Below are 22,746 nucleotides of genomic sequence, written 5' to 3' on the forward strand. Positions count from 1 at the left end.
ATCAAAACAGCCAAAGGGAGCAGGAAGGGCTCACTAGAGAGAGCAGCCATGGAGGGTCACCTCACTGAGAGACTGATACTTCAGCAGCTCTAAGAAGGCGAGCTGTACCTACACAGAGACTGTTCTACTTTCTTTTTAACTTCCAACGTGCTCGGACACAAATCTGACCCTCATGACAGCACCTTAGAAGTCCCTGAGGATGAACTCAAGGTCCTTTGTCCCTTGGGAAGCACAGTGGCTAAGGGCAAGAATCCCAGTACCAAACTGTCTTCAAACACTGACTCTACCACTTTCAGGGTACGTGGTTTTGTGGGTGGTGTTCCGTTCCTCTTAGCCTCAGTTCCCTGCTTCAAACTGAAGATATTAATAGTACCTACGTCACTGGGCTCTTTTCAGGATTTAGTGAGATAACACAGGTGAATTCCTTTGCACACAGGAAGAACTCAATAAAATCAGCTATAATAATTGAGCCTCGATCTGGTCTCTCAACATTTATTTACATTTTCCTTGGTCCTGGTTCTTTATCTTTATCGATATTTTAACATTGTTTATGGTTTCTGCTCCTGTGGTAAACCACCTCAGATCCTTTGTGGATTGGGGTAGTTTATAAATAAGTAAACAAATAAAAATCTGGACAGGAGAACATTTACAAAGAAGCAAAACATTTCATTACCAACAGACTGAACTGCAAGTGAGGCCAAAAGCAAAAAATATTGATTCTGATTCCTAAGAGCCCATCAAAAGCCACCAAAAGACATCCTGGTTTCTCTCCAACTATCTTTCCCCCTTCTCTCCCCCCTCCTTCCTCTCTTCTCTCTTTTTCCCAAACAATTCTTCCTCCCTCAAGAGAGGGTAAGTGAGTCACACAAAATGACTCAATAACCCCCTAGATCCTGCAGCCTCCTGGCAGCTTCAGTGTCGTGGGCCTCAGAGAACTGCCCTTCCTCCCCATCAGGAAAGAGAGGGGAAACAGATGAGGTCACTTTCCATGTTGATGAAGTTACGGGGGGAATGCCAGCTCTGTGAACTGTCAGACATAGGCTAGACTCTTTCCTGTCCTGAGTGACTGAGCTCTGTGGTGACGTGAAAGTCCCTGAACCCCTCAGTGCCTCTAATTCCTGATTGACAGTAACAGCACCTCCCAAGGTGCTTGTGTAGATGAAAGCATAGAATTCAGGACAGCAACACATTATTTTCAAAGTCTTCCATGAATGTTGACTGTACCAAAGTAACCCTTAGAGAGCCATGGAAATCCGAAGTCTTCATCGGGATGGATATGGCAGGCACAAGGTGAATAAGCTACTTGATAAAGACCCCAGCAAAAAACAAAGGAGAAAAATCATTTGAGCCCCGATTACTTTTTTATCTTTATTTTATTTTTAATTATATGTATGTCTGTGTGAACGTATGTCATGTGAGTGTAGATGCCTGTGGAAGCCAGAAGATGGAGTTGGATCTCCTGAGGCTGGAGTTACAGGTGGCTTTGGAAGTGGCTAGAGCTTCATTTGAAGGCCACACCTCTTGAGTGATACTAAGTTACTTATACTTTCTAGTTCCTTCGAATTATTGGCTTACCAAAAAATGTCCACCACTCACCTAAGTAGCCACAAAGATTAAACAAAGCAATACACTGGGAATATACAAAGCACTGCCCCATACACACAGGCACTCGACAGCTGATAGTCACATTGATGATGTCTGGGGGAGCTCGATCTGACAGTCCACCATGGTGCTGATACACTCAGGGTAGGGCAGCAGGTCCTTATGCACCCCACCCACATATCTAGGCAGCTGGGGAGTATGACCTGGAGTATTGCCTGACACTGATTCCTTCTTCCCACCCCCACTTCCTGGAAAGGAAATTCTGAGAGAGTGCACAGGAGGCCTAGCTTGTCTCTCTGTCCCTCATAGGCAAAAGAAAAAAAGGTCAATCAAGGCCCAGCAGTATGGCCTCCTGATCAATATTCTTGACCTTCAGACACGGGTGTGTGAGGGGCCTTTCTGTGTGGGAATCAGGAGAGCAAAGTCTGGAAGTCTAGAGTACATCTAGGGGGAAAGATGCGACGACTCCATCACCCCAGACAGAAAGTAATGGGAGCTGAGTGTCCCTGGAAACACCACTTTAGTTATCCCTTGGATGAAATGGAGAGCCACTGTAGGCATTCGGATAAAGGACCAATGCAGCATTTTACTCAGATTGCCATCTGAAGAATGATCTGAAGGTGGCCAGAGAAGTTCCAAGTTCCAAGGAGGAGGTGATACGCAATGTTGAAAATTGAGCAAAGCACGGCACGGGGGTGGGGGGATGGGGTGGAGGGGGTGCGCGCGGGGAAGGGGTGCGGGGAGGGGGGGCGGGTATTACAGGCCAAAGCACAGCATGGTCAATGGCCTAGAGATGGGAAAACAGCAGTTGGGTGACAGTGGCGAACTGCAGGGCTGCAGTAGAGTGGCATAAGAAACTGGAGTGCCTCCGGGTACACAAAAGGTTTTTAACTTCTATAGTAAAATACGAGGAGTAGGCCTGCAATCCTAAGTAGGATAATCACAAAGACCTCATTGAAGTAGCACATTAAACAGGTAAAGGAGAAAGAAACACATGTGGTTTTCTGGAGGAGAAAGACTAACAATTCAAAGGTCCTGGGGCCTGCCTGGCTGCCATCTTGGTTATGGCCACTGATTAGGAGGAAGGAGCGAAGGGCAGGAAGTGAAGTTAGACCATGAAAAGGACGCCTGCTCATGAAGACCCCCCCGCCCCCGGCTGTAGTATGCGCTTTAGCTTTCCCTTGGATGCAATGGGCAGCCACTGTGAGAGTTCCGACAAAGGACAGATGCAGCCTGGTGAACGTTTCAAAAGGATCGCTCTGACTGCCCTGTGAAGAACCGGCTGCAGGTGGCCAAGGATGGAAGACTAGTAAGGAGGCTACAGCGAAAATTCCAGCTACAGAAAACGGTGACTGGAACCGTTCTCCTCAGTAGCCGCATGCCGCTTCTCATTTTCGCCATGTAAAACTGCTGCGCGTGCAGTCCACTGCCTCACAGAGCCTCCAGTGGGGTGAGATGTCAGGAACCAGCCCCGGAGAAGGTAAGACTGGGAATATGCTGCACCAGAGCAGCCCTCAGAACCCTGGGACCCACATGAAAGCAAAACAGATGGTGCCTGCCCCGTTGCCTAAGTCAGGAGCTCTAACCCTGGTGGAGAAAGAGGTATCCACCTGCTCTTGCTCTACAAAGACAGAAAAGGAAGGAGTGGGAAGTCAGGCGCCTCCTCTGAGTCCTGGAACAGGTCCTGAGCGCCCGGGTATGCGGTGTCTCCACCGGTGCAGGTGCCAGCATCCTGCAGGAAGCGCTACAGCACCCCCTCTGTGCACGCACACCCCCACCCCAGTTCTGACCCCCTTTGTCTAGCTTGTCTCTATCCTCATCTATCTGTCTGTCCATCCTGCTCCAGATTCAATGTGCACAACCCTAGTGGGGTCCCTCTGGCGGTTGCCGTAGTCACGCAGCCCCGACCCGGGGCTCCCAGGAGAAGAAAATCATGAATGAAATGGATGCGGCGCTCCCACTCCCCCGCCCTCTCAGTCCAGACAACCTTGGCATGGGGGCGGCGCCTGTGGGGACTCCGCGCACAGTTGCTGCGGGTGAGGGGGCGCCGGAGATGGGATCCGAGGTTAAGGGTCTGTGGTGCGCCCCCCTAGAGCCTTAGGCGATGCCAGAGCTCCCCGCCCCCACCCCGCCAAGCGGGCGAGCCCTGCGCAATTCCCGGGGAGCGGCGCAAGCCCGTCCGGGGGCGGGGCGGAGCTGGGTCTGGGGGTGCCAAGCAGACCCGGCAGCTGCGCCCGCGACTCCGCAGCCCAGGCGCATGTGGTGGGGCGATTGGGCAGGGAGAGCGCAAGGAGCGCGGGACTGAGGGCTCCGCGGACAGACCGACAGACGGACGCCCCCGCACACGCAGACGCACCGAGCTCCGCACGGCCCCTGTCACATACAGACAGGGACACACGCAGACACGCACACTCGCGCGCGCGCATCCTCCCGCCAGCCTGCCTGTCCGCTCGCCGGCGCCTGGAGCCCGTTCTGGCCGGTAAGTGCGGCGCCTTGGTGGGCGCCTTTGTGTGAGAGCCCAGAGGCACTGGTATGGGGTCCCCTCTGGGGCGGCAGCAAAACTAACACCTCCTCCAACCTCGGGACCCAGGAGCCCGCTCCCGCCCCCGCCACGCCCCCCGTGGGGCGCCCTGGAGACTGGAAGTGGGGTCCCCACGCTAGGGAGGGAGCTTGGCGCTGGGGACCACGGAGGGAGCGGCCGCCACTCCCCGCGCTCTTGCGTGGTTCCAGGGAGGAATCCAGATAGTGGTCCAGGTCCGAGCCTCTGCGGCCCAACCTGGTGTGCAGCTCTAGACTGTAGCGCCTTTCCAGAGTCTGAACCCCCAGAGGGGATATGGAGATGGGAGCTAGCCTACTGATCTCCAAACTGTGCCTCCCCCCCCCCCCGACTCTTTAGCCATCCGCCACCCGTTTCCAAAATAGAATCCCGGTGCATTCCCCTCCCCCGACATATTGCTTTTTTTTCCCCCCCGGAGGAGGCCCGGGCTCCTGAAAAGCTCAGGTCACAATTCTCAACTCAGATCAATTTAGAGAGAGGGGTAGGATCTTAGGGCCCAAGGAATTCATTTGACAGCTTCTTTTTACAGACGGGGAAACTGAGGTCCGATGGGTGGCGTGGCCAAGGTCACCAGAGAGTTAGTAGCAAAGCCTGCATCAGAATCTGGGGTGCTTGGTTTTTATATTCAATTTCCTCCCCTACACAATCAGACCCTATCCCTATGAAGCCCCAGAGCCCAGACATCCACGTGAGTATGCCAGGTGAATCTTGGCAATGCTGGCCCTTCCCCCAACTGAAGCTAAAGATTCCATTCATTTCCTGCTATCCTTACTGTTTTTTAAAAAATGGGAGGGGGTGCTTTAATTGGTCTCATTACACCTCAAAGAGGGCTCTGTTTTGTAAGCACTCCATGGTTTGGAATGTAATTTAGGAGAATGAAGCAGAAATTAGATTCCAGGGTGTTAGTCCCAGCCCTTCCAGAAGTCACTAAGCCTGAGGGTCCTCAATTGAACTAAGTGATGTGGCATTCCAGGCTTCATCCTCTTACCCAACTTCAGGCTGACTGCATGCCCTCCCACTCAGTCACTCTGCCCTCCTCCTTAAGCACCCACCTTTTCTCATTCAACCAGGCCTTTGTGGCGGTCCCCAGGCCCCCACGCCTTTTTTCTTGCTGCTCATTAAGTGTGACCTCTTGATGTTGCTGAGAAAACTTCTGGGGAAGCCTGAGTTACAGCTACACTGAGCTCCCTCAAGGGCAGCTGGTTGTCCTCACCCAGAGTGGGCTGTCTGGTGACAGAGGATGCCCTTAAGAGGTGGGTACAAGCACAACTGGAGGGAGAAAGGATGAGATCGGTCACCTTGGAGAGTTCGAATGGGATAAGAGAACCAAGCTCAGTCTCTAGGGGCATGAGGTTATCTCAGGTTCAAGCTTCCTTGAGTGAGGTAAGCAGGGCAAAGGTGGCTGGCTACGAAGCAGCTCCAGGAGCCATTGTAGTCTGTGTAGGTGACATCCTGCTCCTAACAGGCACCATTTGTACGAACTTATAAAGAGCTACGGCCCATAGGTTTGGGGTATGCAGGAGCTCCCACCCGAGACTGGGAGATCGCTGTCCCACGTCCAGCTCCTCACAACCGTGCGGTTCCAAAGCTCCTTATACCCTCTCTGCTGTGCTTTCTCCTTGAGGAGAATCCTCTGGTGCTCAGGACAGCTTTCAGGTCTGAACTATTTGTGGGGGAGAACTGTGGGGGGAGGGGAAAACACTTTTTTTTATGTAACTACTCTGGGCCTGGTTTCCTCTCCTTTTACTGTGTGAGGGAATGTTTCCTGACTTAAAGAGATAATGCATATAGGCTACTGAGCAGAGTTCCCAGGACAGAGGGAGAATTCAAGAATTGACTGATACTCACAACATTAGTACCTTCGCTTTACAGATATGCCCCCTACCTGTTCCCACCTTGAGGTCATTGGAGGAATTCTAGGTCGCCACAGTCTTCCTCCCTATAAAGCTAGTCCTCTTCCTGCTGACCTATGCCTTGGTTCAGTGCTCAGCCGTGTAAGACACCCGTGTCAACACCCCGGTGGAGCAGTTCTTTAGTTCACCAGTTAGATTGCAGTTATTTAGCTTGAGTGATTTTAACAATTAATGTTTACACGATGTCAGACTTTTCTTACCCCGGTCACTTGGGTTTACTCTACACAGCACAACAGTGATGCTGACAGCATCGTCAACTCCATTAAGCAGGTGGGGAAGTTAAGGCTGAAGAATGCAAAGACTCCAGGGGACAAACAAGACAAATAACCCACTGGAAGAGTTTAGAAGAAGGCAGGTTTCTTCTTCTTCTTGAGAATCAAGGTAGTTTCATGAAGCTAGGCAGCACCTGAGCTAGGTCTGAATGACCTGTATTAGAAGACAAATGGGGTGTTTCCAAGAGATGGAAACAGCCTGAGCAGAGGGCAGACAGATTCAAGGACTTAGAACATGGTCAGAAACCGGAAAGCAATCCATCCCCCACTGAAGCCAAGAGTTAAAACCAATTCATGACAAGGAAGGCTTGGTGAAGACAGGTACTGGGGCCTGAGTGGCAAGCCAAGAAATTGGACTTTCACTGTTGAGTCGAGGAGAGACATAATCAATCTCGCTACATGGAGGACAAGCTGGATGGGGACAGCCTGTTGACAGGGAGCTCAAGTAGGAAAAGATGGCAGTGGCCTAGGTGAGCGATAACAAGGATCTGGATTGGTGGTGGTTGCAAGAATGGATAGAAAAGGGATCTGGCATCAGCAAGGGGCCAAATTGTCACCCAAACCTACAAGTGACCAGATGTGGGCATTTCAGAGAAAGAGTAAGCCACAGCAAGGCTTTGAGGTTGAATGGAGGAAGAAGGAGACTTGGGAATGGCAGGAGTGACTGATGGGAGCTTTGATGACTCCTGATGCAAAACTTGTCTTGTCAACCCCCTGATACTGTCAAGAACTAGCTCATCCATTCATCCTCTGATGCACAGAAACATCTGTGATGTGCTGGCTTATTGCAGGTTCCAGGAATGTGTTGCTGCAAAAGACAAACTTCCTACATCAACCTAGGAGAGACAGAAAATAAAAACCTAAGCAAAGATAAAATACTTGAGGTGGCTAGCAGTGCTCTGGAAAAGGATAAAGCAGGATGAGGGGTAAGTGGAGGTGAGGTGGAGGAAGAGATGCTCCTTAAACAAAACTGCCTTTGGGGAGTTGATATGCAAACAGAGCCTTGAAGGAAGTGAGGAAGAGACTTGAGAGAGCAGTAATCTCTAGAAGAGGTTGCATGTGCAAGAACCCTGGGATAAGGATAAATGGGTATTTCCAAGGAGCTCCATGTTGCTATAAGAGATAGGCAAGGGAGAATTCTGGCAAAGAAACATGTGCAAAAAAGGCAGGGCCCATCATGAGGCTGCTTATAGGTCTGAGGAATGAGACCTATAACACATTGGTGTTAATGAGTCCAAGAGGACCTGAGTCCTATTTGTGTATTCTTAGTGTCCAGCAAAACAACCCTAGTGCTATACACAGTGGCTCACTAAATATAGTCATTGAAGGGATAAATGTTGGACCTGGCCATTCATGCACCAGATTTCATATCTTAGACTTAGATGAATCAATAAATATGTTGTGTTGAAGTAAGGATACAGTGAACTTGTAGTATGGTCACATTCATAAAACTTAGAGGACTTGAATGCCTGTGTTGTAACTTGAGTTAAACACTGGTATTTGGGGCAGCAAGATGGCTCAAGAGATAAATTACTTGCCATTGCAAGCCTAACATCCTTGGTTTGATCCCTGGAACCCATGGTAAAGATGGAGAGAAATGACTCCACAAAGTTGTCCTCTGATCTCTATATATAGACCATGGTACTCATGCACCCACACACAAACATCTTTTAAAATCTTGTATCTTTTTCAGTCTGCCTGGATGTTGTAAACACTGCTCATGACTGAAACCAAGTAGAAAAAACATACCTAAAATGACTGCAAAAAAAACAATTAAAAAGGTAACATTCAAGGTCTTTGTTCTTACTTCTATCACAAAGGAACATTCTTCTGTTCATTTCCCATTTACTCCTGTTTAACTCCGGCACCCTCCATCATTTTTTTTTAACAGACATTCTGAAGACACTAATTTCTTGCACAAAGGCACAGATTTTCAGGACAGGGCATTATCATCACCAGTAAAATGACAGATCCCAAAAAGGCAGAGAGAGCAATAGGACATAGAAATTATTTAGACAAGTATGAATACTTTAGGTACCTAATTAGTTATTTAAATGAATCTACAAGTGTCAAGGGTAACACTCTAGAAGGTAGCCAGCCATATATAGCTCTTGTGCATTAAACTAAACAAGGCGTGTATGGATAATTTAAATTATATAGGGCTTTATGCCAAAAACAAAAGGTCACCAGAAATTACCCAAGCACTCATATAGACTGGCACAACTGTAGGTGTGTGTCTGTGTTCTTACCCTAAACTTACCCATAGCTGAGTGACCTGGGTAAGGTTCTTTCTGTCTCCCAAACTTAGTTTCCTATTTCTAGTGGGGTGGGATTTGGATTTCCAGGATACTGTAACACTAAGCCCTTCTAGTCTGTGTAGTTGACATTGCTGCTGTGGCCCTCAGATGAGTTTTGAGTGTGAGGCAGATAGGTAATATGTTGGCCTGCTGCCAACATGAGCTGTTACCGGGCACAGGAGACAAGCTGTAAGGTGGCACCTTGTGGGGAACAAGTTGACAGGTGGTCTTGGTCTTAGAATCAAAGACTGTCTGAACCTCCTGGTCCAAACCCCATCTGAATCTAGCAGATGCTTTGGCTCCATATCCTAGAATAGGAAGAAACATGGGACACAAGAGCTGGATCCTGGAGAAAATAGAGAGAGACACATGATCAAGGAGTTCTAGGAGAGGGTATGCTTAAGCCCTGCTTTTAGTTCTTTGGGCTATGTACCTACAGGTGAAATTGCTGGCTTATATGGTAATTCTATGTTTAACTTTTTGAGAAGCAATGGGGTTCTTTTATTTTTTTTTAAAGAGAGAGAGAGAGAGAGAGAGAGAGAGAGAGAGAGAGAGAGAGAGAGAGAGAGATTTTGTTTGCCTAGCATGAAGAAGACCTCCCATGGACATCTTAGGAACGAAGAGTGGAGGAAGGAGCCATTAATTTAAAACAAGTAAATTTTGTGTGAGCGCTGCATGATCTTGGTGGTAATAGAGAGGAAGAAAGGGGAACAGATTACAAATGAGTGCAACCTCCATTTCTGAAGAATTATTGTGATCTAAAGGCACTGTGGGTAGAAAAAGAATGTTCTCAAGAGAGATCGTAGTGGGTGGAATTCATTCAAGCATGCAGGTATTTACTGCATTGGGCTTCAAGGTGGACATGGGAGCCTCGGCAATCAGCATGACCTGGAGGGCCTTGCCCTTGAATCACTCTGCTCTAGTAGGGGCCAGAAAAGCAATCTAGCAACAGTGATCCATATCAATGTGTGTCTTGTGAATAAGACATGAGAACTTTCAGACAGACCTGGTGGTTTATCTGAAAAAGACCAGTTTGCAAGCCTCACTACTCAGGAAGCTAAGGCAGGAGAATCGTGAGTTCAGTGCTAGTCTGAGTAACCTAGTGAGACTCTATTCAGAATTAAAAAAAAAAAAAAAAAAAAAAAAAAAAAGAGTAGTGGAGATAGAGATGTAGTTCAGTCAGTAGAGTGCTTGTCTGGTGTATATGAAGCCCTGGGTTCAGTTCTCAGCAGTGCATAAGCTGGGTGTGTAGTACATACCAGTAATCCCAACACTTGGGAAATATAGGGAAGGGGAGCTAAAGTTCTAGGTCATCCTTTAGCAACATAGTAAGTTCAAAGCCAGCCTGAGATACATGAGACCCTATATTTACCCTATCTTTATTAAAGATTGCTCACATATAATCTTAAAGTATATTTTATATTCAGATGCACAATGGTCGACTGAGTCTTTACAATCCTGTGAGCTTGTACGCTTTAAGGATGCTATTCATGTATTACATGCATAATGTATAGCTGCTTTTATGGTTTTATTTTTATGGAATCAGAAAAGTAAATTTCTTCACATGTCTAAAAAATAAAAAGGTATAAATGTGAAATGCTTCATTAACCTCCAGCTTTCAGAGACAATAGCTATTCCCATTTCTATCATTATGGGAGGGTTTTATCTCTTTTGGATCTTCATGTAAGTAGAATCATGTCATGGGTGGTATTTTATATTAGGAAGCAGTTTTTGAGGGCCATCCATGTAATTGGACCCACACAAATGGATCCAGTGACATTGATTTGGGTTTTCATTTCTAAATGCCAACTAGAATAGTAACATCTGCCTTACACCCCCCGGGGAGCGAGGGGAGTGGCCTTTGGGCTCAAATCAGTGTCTTGTCCTTCTGCCCAGCCTCCAGCCACACTGAGTGGTCCCTCCTTGCCCACTTATCTCACCAAGCCTTTGTGTCCTGCTTCCTCCCACCCCAAACATCTTCCCTGCTCTCTAGGGACTCCTTGTCTTTCAGCTCTGGTCTGTGCAACCTCCCAGACTCCAGTTACACACACCCATAAGCCATCCTCAGCTTTCACTTTGCACATATCTGGCACCACTCACTAGATTGCAGGCTAGTGGAGGGCAGAGACCAGCTCTGTGTCTCTGGAATGAGCTATATAGATGTGGATATTATTATACTGTGTTTCATCAATTAGTTCAAATACAAACAGAATTTAAGATGGGAGCCGATGCAGAGACCCATAGCCAAACACCAAGCTTAGCCAGGGGAATCTTGCAGAAGTGGGGGGTGGAGGGATTGCAGGAGCCAGAGAGGTTGAGGTCACCACAGGAGCACAGCCCACAGATCAACTAAGAAGGGCTTATAAGGGCTCACAGAGACTGAAGTGACAACCACAGGCCCTGTATAGGTCTGAACTTGGTCCTCTGCACATATGTTATGGTTGTGTAGCTGGGTGTTCTTGTGGGACTAACAGCAGGAGTATGGGGTGTCACGGACTCTTTCGTCAGCTCTTAGGACTCTTCCTCCACTGGGTTGCCTCATCCAGCCTTGAAATGAGGGTTTGTGTCTAGTCTTATTGTAACTTGTTATGCCATGTTCGGTTGATATCCTTAGGAAGGCTGCTCTTTTTTTTTTTTTTTTTTTAAGGGAAACAGGAGGAGTGGATCTGGGGGACATGGGCGGTGCCAGAGTGGAATGGGGAGAGGGCAGGTTAGGAAGAGGGGAGGGAGGGGAAACTGCAGTCAGGATGCAATATATGAGAGAAGAATGAAAGAAAGGAGAAAAAAATGACAAGTATGCAAGCCAAGTGTGGTGGCCACGCCTTTAATCCCAGCACTTGGAGGCAGAGGCAAGTAGATCTCAATGAGTTCAAGGCCAGCCTGGTCTACAAAGTGAGTTCCAGGATAGCCAAGGCTGTTACACAGAGAAACTGTGTCTCAAAAAAGAAAACAACAACAAAAAAGTATGCAGCAGCTGAAGAGATGGCTCAGTGGTTAAGAGCACTGGCTGCTCTTGCAGAGAACCCAGGTTTGATTCCCAGCACCCACATGGCAACTTATAACATCTTCAGGGGTTCCAGCCCCACCTTCTAGCTTCCATGGGCACCATACATGCATGCAGTGCACATTAATACAAAACATTCCTACACATAAAATAAAAATAAGCATTGTATGTATATACGTGTGTGTGTGTGCGCGCGCGCGCGCACTGAGCTGGGGATTATCTAAGTGGTGGGTACTTGAATAGCATCTAAGAGGCCCTGGATTCAATCTTCAGGACCACAAAAATAAATAAACATAAAAACACAAGTTTAAGAATAACAATGGGAGGGAGACACTGAGGTGACTCAGTGAGTAAAAGTGCTTGCAGACAAGCTTTGACCTGAGTTCTGTACCTGGAATCCATATGACTCCAAAAGTTTTCCTCTGACCTCTGCAAGCATACCATGGTATGTATGCACGTGCATGCGCATGCACACATGCACACACAATAAATAGATAGATAGATAGATAGATAGATAGATAGATAGATAGATAGACAGATATGTGTAAATTTTTTTAATAAAATAACTGCAAATATCTCAGGCCATTCTCTGAAGCTAATTTTAAAAAAGTGGTGAAAAGAAGTCTGTAATTTCTGAGCACAGACGAGAATCGTAGCCTAGGACTTATGGCCAAAGAAGAGCTGTGCAGCTCAGGGAGCCACAGGGAAGCAGAGACCAGTCAGGCAAAGCTGCCTGGAGGAGGTAAACTTCAAAGGTGGAGCCCAGGGTTATATAATCAGAGAATAATCCACAGAAAACCTGAAAGCATGATCTGTCCAATGGTGCCGAATGCTGAGTCTCAAAAAGCCATCCTTCCCTCCTCTTTCTCTCCTTCATCTTCTCTCACGTCTTTCCTTCCAGTCTCCTTCTGAATGTGATGTACAGGGAAGGACTGAAGGCTCGTTGTATTGCCTTTCGTCTCTTCTCTGTGTTGTCTCCCTACACTGGATGAAACCCACCCCTTACTCCTTCTTTGCCTGGACAGCTCCTAGAAGCCATAGTCACAGACAGAAGAACCAGGGAACAGCTCTAGCAGAGGGTGTGGTTCATTACCAGGTCCTAGACCACCAAAGCACTGGAGAAAGAATTCAGTTAGAGCTCAGGTTGCATGCAGCAGCCTCCCTGAAGAGACCTCCTGGAGGAGGCACACAATAAGGTGAGCCTTGGAAGAGAGGGCAGGAGGCCACAGCTTGGAGAGCCTATCCAAACAGGAAGCGTAGGAGACAGAGGCTGAGAAGCAGGAGAGAACATGGCTGGGGAGGGACCTGTTTCGTCATGGAAGAGGACTTGGAGAATCCAATTATTTTACCTGCTCCTCCCCGGGGCTCTGGGTCTGATTGATGATCTGGAAACAGCCAGCGCTCTCCAGAGGGGAGAGGAGGAGTTTGGCTGGCAACCCTTCTCACCCTGCAAATCTCTTCAGCTGCAGGGACACCTGGCAGGGCCTGAGGCAATGGGAGGCTGACTTTTGTAGCTGATGGTAACCGCAAAAAGCAAGAGGTCTCCCCTGGCTGGGAGGGAGCCTGGAGAGGAAGCTTTGAGCTGTGTCAATGGGAACAACAGTGAGGATGTCTACCTCAGGATTACCTAGCATTTTCTGTTACATGTGACTCGCTTACTAGTCTTCACCACAGCCCTGCAGCGCCCATCACATCTGCTGAGCCTCAGAGAAATTAAGACACCAGCCCAGGGCTCTATAGGGGAAAGGTAGGACACAGTATTTCAGCGTCTAAATCCATCCTTTTCCCAAAGAACTGTGATTGACTTAAGATGGGTGACCGCAGGATTGCCAGTGTGTCATGTTTTGAGAGAGTCAACTCATGATTGAGATGTCTGTTGAAGGCCACCCAGGGCCCCAGGAATGCAGCCGTTTCCAAAACACAGCAATAAAAGAATCCACTGTCCAGAGCACAGGGCCAGGCTTCATCCTGTCTTCTCTATTGGCCAGAATGACCACCATGTCAGATCCTAAATCTCCCTAATTTCTTTTAACTTCTACAAATGGATGGTAGTGTCTCCCTCTGTGGTGGTTTGAATGAGAATGTCCCCCCTACCCACTACCCCATAGGCTCATATATTTGCATGCTTAACCCCCAGTTCAGGAACTGTTTGGAAGGATTAGGAGGTGTGCCCTTGTTGGAGGAGGTTTGCAGCTGGGGGTGGACTTTGAGGTTTCAAAAGCCCCCAGCAGGCCCAGTCTCCACATCCCCAATCTCACCCCCACCCCACCCCCCACCCCGCGCATGCCTGCTGCCTGTAGATCAGTATATTAAGCTCTCAGATACCGTGACAGCGCCATACCTGTCTGCTTCCTGTCATGATAATGAACTCACCCTATGAAACTGTAAGCAAGCCCCCAATTAAATGTTTTCTCTTATGAGTTGCTTTGGTCATCGTGTCTCTTCACAGCAATAGAAGAGTGGCTAGGACACCCTCCCAGGCTTGTCTAAGGAAATCAGAGAATGGGATGCATGTGGCACATGAAAGCACCTGGCCTGTCTTTGTTAAATTTGTTTCAGGAAGTAGGACCCTTTCAACCTTCATTCCCAGTCCTTTCTAGATCTTTTTCCTGGTTCACGCCCTGTTGGTGCAAAAGAACCTCAATCCAGAAGCTGTCTCTGCTTCGCCTGCGCCTGGGCTCTCCTAGGCCTTGCCTTTGACTCTTTGTACCTGACTCCTCCATCAAACCCTGAAGTGCCCCCATCTTCCTCACATGTACTGATGAAGCCTAGCCAAGCCTGACCCCAGAAGGGCTACTCAGAGTCTGGAGTGGGACCATAATGGGAACTAGAGCCAATGTGGAAGTGGCGGTAGCTAGGACTCCCTAGCTACAGGTGGAGGCAGACTTCAAGGTGGGCCTCAGCTTTCCCCTGTCTAAGTGCATCCAAGCCTCGTGAGAAGGAACCCAGAAGATTCCAGGAGCAATCATCACAGCTTCTCCATAGCAAGTCACAAGAACACTGATAGACAGTGAGCAGCGGCATCAGGAAAGTCTGGGTCAAGCCAGAGGCAGGTAGAGACCAAAAGCACAAAACAGTGTGGTAAAGTGACGTCTAAATCCCGGAGGACAGCAATAAGCAGCAAAAGAGGCAAGGCCTCAGGTCTAGAAGACAGGAACTCTGCTGCAGGGCACAAGACAGAAGGCCAAGTGTGGGGCCGCGGTCTCTGTTAAAGCCAGAGAAACTATGCTAAACGTGGGTTCCCCTTTAACAGAACTGATGGCTAACACTTAGGGTACTGTGTGCTCTTCTAAGATCTTTTTAGGTTTACTTAGCACAGGTATCTCTGTTGGTCCAGTTTACCAGATTTGCCAGGTCCAGTTTTCTCACCAGATAAGGAAACTGAGGCACAGAGAAATTGAACAAAGCTCTGGACTTCTTCCAAGACTGACAGCAAAACCCTTCATAGTCACAGCTTGAAATCAACCATTGTATTAGGCAGGGTTCTCTAGAGTCACAGAATTTATGGCGTGTGTTTGTGTGTGTGTGTGTGTGTGTGTGTGTGTGTGTGTGTGTGTGTGTGTGTGTGTGTGATTTATTGGAATGACTTAAAGGCTATAGTCCAGCTAATCCAACAACGGCTAGCTATTAATGGAAAGTCCAAGAATCTAGTAGTTGCTCAGTCCCACAAGGCTGGGTGTCTCAACTTGTCTTCCGTATATACTGGAATCCCAAAGAAGTAGGCTCCAAAACCAGTGAAGAAATGTTTGTGCTAGCAAGACAAGGACAAACAGGCAAAGAGCAAAAGCTTCCTTCTTATATGTCCTTATATAGACTTCAGCAGAAGATATGGCCTGAATTAAAGGCCTGTGTCTTCTAGCCTTAAGATCTGAATCAAAGGCTTATGTTTGTCTTCCCACCTCAAGACCCAGATCAAAGATGTGTGTCTTCTTACCTCAAAGGTCCAGAGTAGAAGTGGATTCACCCACTTCAAACCATGCAGAAAATCTCTCACAGGTGTGGGTTGTAGTTAATTACAGACATAGTCGAGTTGACAACCAAGAATAGCCATCATGGCATAGTAGCAGCATTTACACCATGGAAATTGGCAAATGTTACAACAAAGCAGAGCTTTGTCATTGAAACCTTTCGGTGTACATGATTCAGGACTCACCTTGAATCTCCTCAGCACTGGTATGGGAGGAAAGGGGCTGTAGTCATTAGAGAACACCCCAGAGCCTCACACAAAAGAATAACAATGGGCATTTCCCCCCTTTAAAAATCAGCATATATCTGTACAGATCAATGGATGTGATTATGACATTTCCATCATATGTGTGCACAATATATTTCAATCCTGTTCAACCCCTTTCCATACTCTTGCCCCCCTCCGCCCTCCTGATGTTCCTCCTCTTCCCACTTAATCTAACTTCTATTTTCATAACTCTCTTTGTTTGTTTGCTTATGTTTTGTTTTGTTTTGTTTTGTGTTGTTTATCCAGACAGGGCTTCTTTGTATAGTCCTGGCTGTTCTGGAACTCTCTCTGTAGACCAGGCTCCCTCTGTAGACCAGGCTGGCCTCAAACTCAGAGATCAGCTGCCTCTGCCTCCCAAGTGCTGCAATTAAAGGTGTGTGCCACCAGCTCCCAGCTGCCTTCTTTTTTTTTAATCTATATTCTACCTATTAGAGAAAATGTGATATTGTCTTTCTAAGTCTGGCTTATTTTGTTTAATATGATGTTCTCTGGTTCTATCCTTTTTCTAGCAAATGACATAAATTCATTCATTACAGCCAAATAAAACTCCATGGTGTGCATACACCATATTTTCTTTATCCATTCAGCTGCTGGTGGACATTTAGGTTGATTCCATACCTGGGCATTGTGAACAGTGCCACCATAACTTGAGTGTGAAGTTGTTTCCATCCTCTGTTGGCTTAGATTCCTTTGGGTAAATACCTAGAAGTGCTATAGCTAAATCCTATGGAACCTCTGTTTTCAGCTTTTTGAAGAACCTCCATACTGACCTCTGAAGCAGCCACACCAACTTTACATTCCCAACAACAGTATCTAAGAGTTCCTTTTCCCAGCATCCTCTCCGGAGTATGCTGTTTGGTTTCCTGAGGATAGCCATTCTGATTAGAGTGAAGTGGAACCTCTAGTTTAATTTGCATTTCCCTGTTGGCCAAGGATGTAGACATTATTTTACATTGTTTGTTGGTCATTTATACAATTGCCTTTGAAAAGGCCTTGTTCAACAGCTGGAGTCTTTAGGAGCTTATGGGATCACATCCTGAACATTTTATGTATGTCTCGTACAAAAACCTTGTATAGGACCCAAAATTCACTTTATCTTCCTAACAGCCCTCTGAATCTAAAGTGTGTACTGGATGAGGAAATGGTGACCTAGGAATCTGGTATCTTGGCAAAAATCAGGTAGGTAGTTGGGAGCCCTAATTTGTAGAGCAATATCAGGGGCTCACGTTTGCTTCTTTTGTGATGATTAAAAATCATTCATCAACACTCAAACTCTAGCCCACTTTGACTTATTTACTTTTTTAGAACTACTTTTTGAATGATTGCCTGGATAAAGATTAAGTGTAAGAAAAGGAACACTCATATCTGAGACTATAAAGCAAGCAGTTCAAATAGAACCTGGCTGGGGCTGGAACAGTTTAAAGCCTGCGTCTGCTGTTTGCCAAGTGTGCTTTTGAACAAATAATCCTCACTCCCTCTCTCTCTCTCTCTCTCTCTCTCTCTCTCTCTCTCTCTCTCTCTCTATCTATCTATCTATCTATCTCTATCTCTATCTCTCTCCCACAGTCCTACATACACATGTGTACAAGGAGCATGTTGTTTCCTACCTGGGGTTAGAGCAAGAAAGGAGAAAGGAGGTGATGTGCTTGGGGTGGGATCCAGCACACAGTAAACCCCAGTCAAAGGGAGGCCATGATGATCATACCATAGTCCTGGGTGCAAATCTTCCCAGTGAATCAGGACCCTGGGCTTTGATCACAGAACAGAGGGACAAGAACAGGAAAGTGGATACCAGGCTTCCTGAAGGAGTCAGCAGGAATTCTTAAGGAGGTGACATTTGAATAGGGTCTTTAATTTTTTTTGTTTTGTTTTGTTTTGTTTTTTCAAGACAGGGTTTCTCTGTGTAGATTTTGGTGCCTGTCCTGGATCTCGCTCTGTAGACCAGGCTGGCCTCGAACTCACAGAGATCTGCCTGACTTTGCCTCCGGATTAAAGGTGTGTGCCACCACCGCCTGGCTTCAGGTCTTTAATTTTTATTAGCACAGAGTAGTGGGTTTCATTATGGTATTTTTATAAACAGATATCATTTATTTTATCCTTATTCCCCACTACCCTCCCCTATCTCCCCCCACACACTCACCCTGTAGGCCTCTTTCTTCCCTCTAAATAGTCCCCACTTCTCTTAAAGGGAAAATTAGTGTTTTCCAGGCTGACAGTTAAAGGGATTTTTCCAGTGGAGAGGAAGGTACATTTCCAAGGCATTAGAGATGGGGTGAGAGTCTAAGTAGAGAAAGCATCGGCACCCCCACAGAAGGTGTGATCAGCATCAGCACCCCACAGGAGGTGTGATCACACCTTCCCATTTGTGATTGCCTGTTTTCTCCTCGCAAATTAAACTGTGTACCTGGAGAGGGGGGAGCAGAATGGAATGTTTTCAGAGTCGTAGAAAACACAGGTAGACCAGATGGCCTTTGAACCCTCAAGACCTTCAGTTGTCTGTGAGTCCCTGCCTGACACACTGTTCATAATCAACATAGGCCCATCCAGCTGTGTGGATAATCACACTGTCCAATAATCACATCGGGACTCAGATTCCACCAACAGCTGGCTCAGCTTGGGCCACCCTCCACGCTTGGTCAGCAGCCTTTATCCAGTCTCCCTGGACCATGGCCTGACTTCCCTGGTGTTGAGAGTGTCCTCTGCTGAGCCATTGCCACTCTGCCACTGCCCCTTTTAACCTTGACAACCACAAAGTTGAAACCTGGGGGACAGGCCCATTCACTAAACATCTCTTTTGGGGGGTAGGGTGTGTTGTTGTTTTACATCTTCATTTTTATTACAGGCTATTAAGATTCAGATCATATCACACCTGTGTCTATAACCAAGAATGAGTAGATTCTGGACCTGTAAGTGCATCTGTCTATGCTTCGGTGGAACATGGTTGCCATTATCCACTCTCCTCATACTGCCTCCCAAGGCAGGCTTATGCTTCCTAGAAAACTGGTGCTCATCCAGCAGTCCTTCTGCTCCCACAGAGGACATCAGGGAGCTCCCCCCACCAGGACCTGGGTGCAGGAGTCTCTCTCTAGCTCCTTCATTGACTCACACTATGAACCCAGAAGAACCACTGTACCCCCAAGCCTTAGTAGCTTCTTCTGTAAAATGGGAAGCATCATATGCTTCCCCATCTGTCTGTGGGAAGGGCTTGCTTTTTTTCTTCTTCTTTTTTTCTTTTTTTTTGGGGGGGGATATTTTGTTTTGTTTTTACATCCCAATCAAAGTTTCCCCTCTGCCTTCTTCCCAGTTCCTCCCCGCTTCCCTGCTCCCCCCACCCACCCTGTCCACTCCTCCTCCACTGTTTCTGTTTGGATACAGGCAGGCCTGCCATGAATATCAACCAGCCATGGCATACACGTTGCGTCGAGACTAGCCACCTCCTCTTCTATTAAGGCTGGATGAGGCAATCCAGTAGGAGGAAATGGTCACCAAAGCAGACAACAGGGTCAGAGACAGCCCCTGCTTTCACTGTTAGGCATCTCACATGAAGACCAAGTTACACAACTGTAACATATACACAGAGAGCCTAGGTCAGTCCCAGGAAGGCTCCCTGGTTGTTGGTTCAGTCTCTGCGAGCCCCTGTGAGCCCAGGTTAGTTGGTTCTATGGGTTTTCCTGTGGTGCCCTTGACACCACTGGCTCCTACAATCCTTCCTCCCGCTCTTCAGCAGGATTCCCTGAGTTCCACCTAATGTTTGACTGTGGGTCCCTGCATATGTTTCCATCAGTTGCTGAGTAAAGCCTCTCTGATGACGGTTGGGCTAGGCATCCATCTAAGAGTATAGCAGAATATTATTAGGAAGCATTTCATTGGCTTTTTCTTTTTTTTTTAATTTGTGTTCGGTTCTATCCTAGGTCTCTGAGGTGCCCACTTCTGGGTCCTGGCATTCAGGGGTGAGCTCCCTCTCAGGGTATGGGAGCTCCCTCTCCAGCTGTGCCAGTCATCAGTTGGTCACTCCCCCCAATTTCAGCACCATCTTTACCCCAGAACATCTTATAGGTAGGACAAATTGTAGGTTGAAGAATTTGTGGCTGGATTGGCATCCCAATCTCTCTCCTGGGAGTCCTGCCTGGTTACAGGATTTGACTGGTTCAGGCTCTGTATCCCCTATTGCTAGAAGTCTAGGGTCACCCTTATAGATTCATGGGAGTTTCCATTGCTCTAGGTTTCTAGCTCATCCCAGAGATGTCCCCCCAATTCCAGTTATCTTTCCCAGTACTCTCTCCCTCCATCCTCCCACACACACACCTGGGGAAGGGCTTTCTTAAAGAACATCCAGCACCTGCTAGAATGTGCCATCTTCCTATCTCTGATATAGTTTATCCCAGGGCTAGAACATGGAAGAGAAAGGTCCAGAATGTGGATAATAGGGCTAGATCTGTAACTGTGAGTGGCCTTGGGCAGGTCACTTCACTTGGCAGAATCTCTATTTTCTTCTCTAGAAAAGTAACAGTGTATTCCTTCTAGGCTGTTGTGAGGGCCAAATGCTTCACACAGTGCTCAGGAAAGGGCCTTCGTCAATGCTGCCATTGTCCATTCCCTCTTCAGGCATGGAGAGTGGAAAAACAAGCCTGATTCTGCCTGCTTCCCTTACTCCTCTGGGCAACTCCTCCTCCTCCTCCTGATTTCCATCGTCATCAACCTACCATGAGAAACAGACGATAGAGATTTGGGAGATCAGGAGTGGCCCAGGGAAGGAATGGACAGTGTCCACAGAGCCTGAGCTGGGTCACAGTGATGCTTATGGACCCTCACCCTAAAGATGGAGTCGGGACCAGATGCCTTAGCCGCATGCCTGAGGCTCTGATGTCTCTTCATGTTCCTTGCACCGTTGGCCCCTGCTTCTCAGTCCCTGTGTAATATCCAAGGCCAACAGAGAACCTCTGTATGTCTGCTGTTCCTGACTAACAAAGTAGGGGTTTGGGTGTCTCTTTGCAGGCCCTGAGCCTCAGATCACTGTGGAAGTAAGAAGATAGAGTTCAGGCTGAGCCATTGGACCAAACCACAGACACCAACAGGCTTAACAATACTCTCCCATTGTCTCCAAGGGTGGGTACAGTCCTTGGATATCTCATTTGTCCTGACGCTACCCCAGGCAGCTGGGCAACATTCAGGGCCTTGGGCCCTTTAAGAAGCATGCCCTGGCCCTTGCCATGAAGTAGCATTGTCTACACAATTGCCTTCACCACCACCAGTGCTTCCTCCCTCTGTTGTGTCTTTGTTAGTCACCTGCAGGGTTTCTGGGCACCCGCTGTTTTACCAGGCTGTATGATAGCCCCTGGGGAACTAAAGAAGAAGCTAGAACTTAGGAGCCAATGATGCCTAACAAACAAGGACACTTGCTGCCAAGCCCAATGGCCTGAGTTTGATACATGGAACCCACATGTTAGAAGGAAATAACAGATTCCCACAGTGCACGTGTGCACATGCATGCACAGGGTTGAGGGTGGCTATGTCACCTTTCTTGGCGTGAAGACAGCTCTCCACATCCTCAGCACCCACCTCCTTGTCCAGAAGATTCCACCTTCCTCAAGACACAAAACCATAAAGGACAGCTTCTCGGGAACATGACTTTGGGAATCTACAACCAAACCTGCCTCAAAGTAGCTAGGACGGGTCTGTCTTGCCTCTCTGGAAGCGAGAGTAAGGAGAAGGAAAATGAGGAGAAGAACAGCACCAATAGGTATCTCCGCAAATCATCCCGTCCCACGCCACCCTCCCTTCCCACACTTGCCTTGTCAGGCTGATGTTCTTTCCTTCGAGAATATGCCCTGCTTTCTCTCAACCCCCCATGACCTCCTCTGCTTGGACCACTCCCATCCCACAGCCAGGCCCACTCCTCCATCAATCTGATGACTCCTCTGCCTTGTTTGGGGCCTCGGTGGTACCACAGGGAGCCCTAAACATTTCCTATCAGGCATTGACATGGGCCTGGCTTTTTTCCTACGTTGCTTGTGTTCATTGTGTTTGTATGGTTTGCACACAGTAGTTGTTTGTAGTAAGCACACACTGAGGAAATGGATGGGCCAGTCCCTGTGTTAGACTCACCCAAAAGACAGAAAGCCAAGTTGCCAAGCCCCTTAGGTGGGCCTGTCCAGGCCGTTCCATCCTCCCTTCCTTGGGTCTCAGGAAGTCCCATGCTTCATAATGCCACCCACAGAGTGGGGATGAAAGGGAAGTCATTCATTTAAGTACACCTCAGTCAGAGAACACTCAGGCCCCTTCTTTGGGATCCAGAGCACTCCTAAGTCTGTGGTCTGCTCAGACGAGGGCGCAGATGGCTGGACAGTGGACAGATGGGCCAGGAGGGTAGGCAGCTTGCTGGGATGGAAATAGCATGAACTAGGCATTGGGAGTCCTGGGCGCAGAGCCGGTCTGTTCCCTGAGATTGCTGCACGCATCATTCTGGGCTCTTTGGCTGGCAACAACAGAAACACTTAGTAACCCAGACGGCAAAGATACTTATTAGAAGCCTTGGAACATGACACAGACGTGATGGGCAACTGAGCTCTGCTTCAAGGATCCTTCCTGTTTCAAGGGGCACACAGGGCACTGGGTGAGAGGGTAGGTAACTCCTGACAAGAATTCAGGATTTGGTAAACTACCTGAAAACAATTGTTTACACCATGTGACCTGAGTTACTTCTCTGTGCCTCAATTTCTCTATCTGGATGTTCTGAAGCTGGCCTCTTTCTCTTTACATAGACAGTTTGCTTTTTAGCTGAGGAAAATTCCTGGCCCTGGCCCCAGATGGCACTTTTTTCCTACCCGGATACCTTGAGAATGAAGTTTGAGGGAGCTAGGTGAGTGA

The 22,746-nt window shown here is 47.8% G+C and overlaps 1 protein-coding gene across 4 annotated transcripts in view; it reads left to right on the top strand.

Moving 5' to 3' along the window:
* The first annotated feature begins 2,745 nt into the window (after positions 1 to 2,745).
* Ptpn5 (protein tyrosine phosphatase non-receptor type 5) overlaps positions 2,746 to 22,746 on the top strand; it is a 63,632-nt gene continuing 43,631 nt past the window's right edge. For 2 of the 4 annotated variants that reach the window (XM_052760667.1, XM_052760666.1), the window contains exon 1: positions 22,704 to 22,738. In XM_052760667.1, coding sequence (XP_052616627.1) covers positions 22,719 to 22,738 — 20 coding nt within the window. In that variant the 5' untranslated portion in view covers positions 22,704 to 22,718. Of the gene's footprint in view, positions 3,083 to 3,628; positions 4,082 to 22,703; positions 22,739 to 22,746 lie in introns of those variants that run through there. The other 2 variants (XM_052760670.1, XM_052760669.1) reach the window with 2 other exon arrangements.

Source organism: Peromyscus californicus, unplaced genomic scaffold, assembly GCF_007827085.1.
Source record: "Peromyscus californicus insignis strain IS unplaced genomic scaffold, ASM782708v3 Scaffold_4__1_contigs__length_199733344, whole genome shotgun sequence".
Lineage (NCBI taxonomy): Eukaryota > Metazoa > Chordata > Mammalia > Rodentia > Cricetidae > Peromyscus > Peromyscus californicus.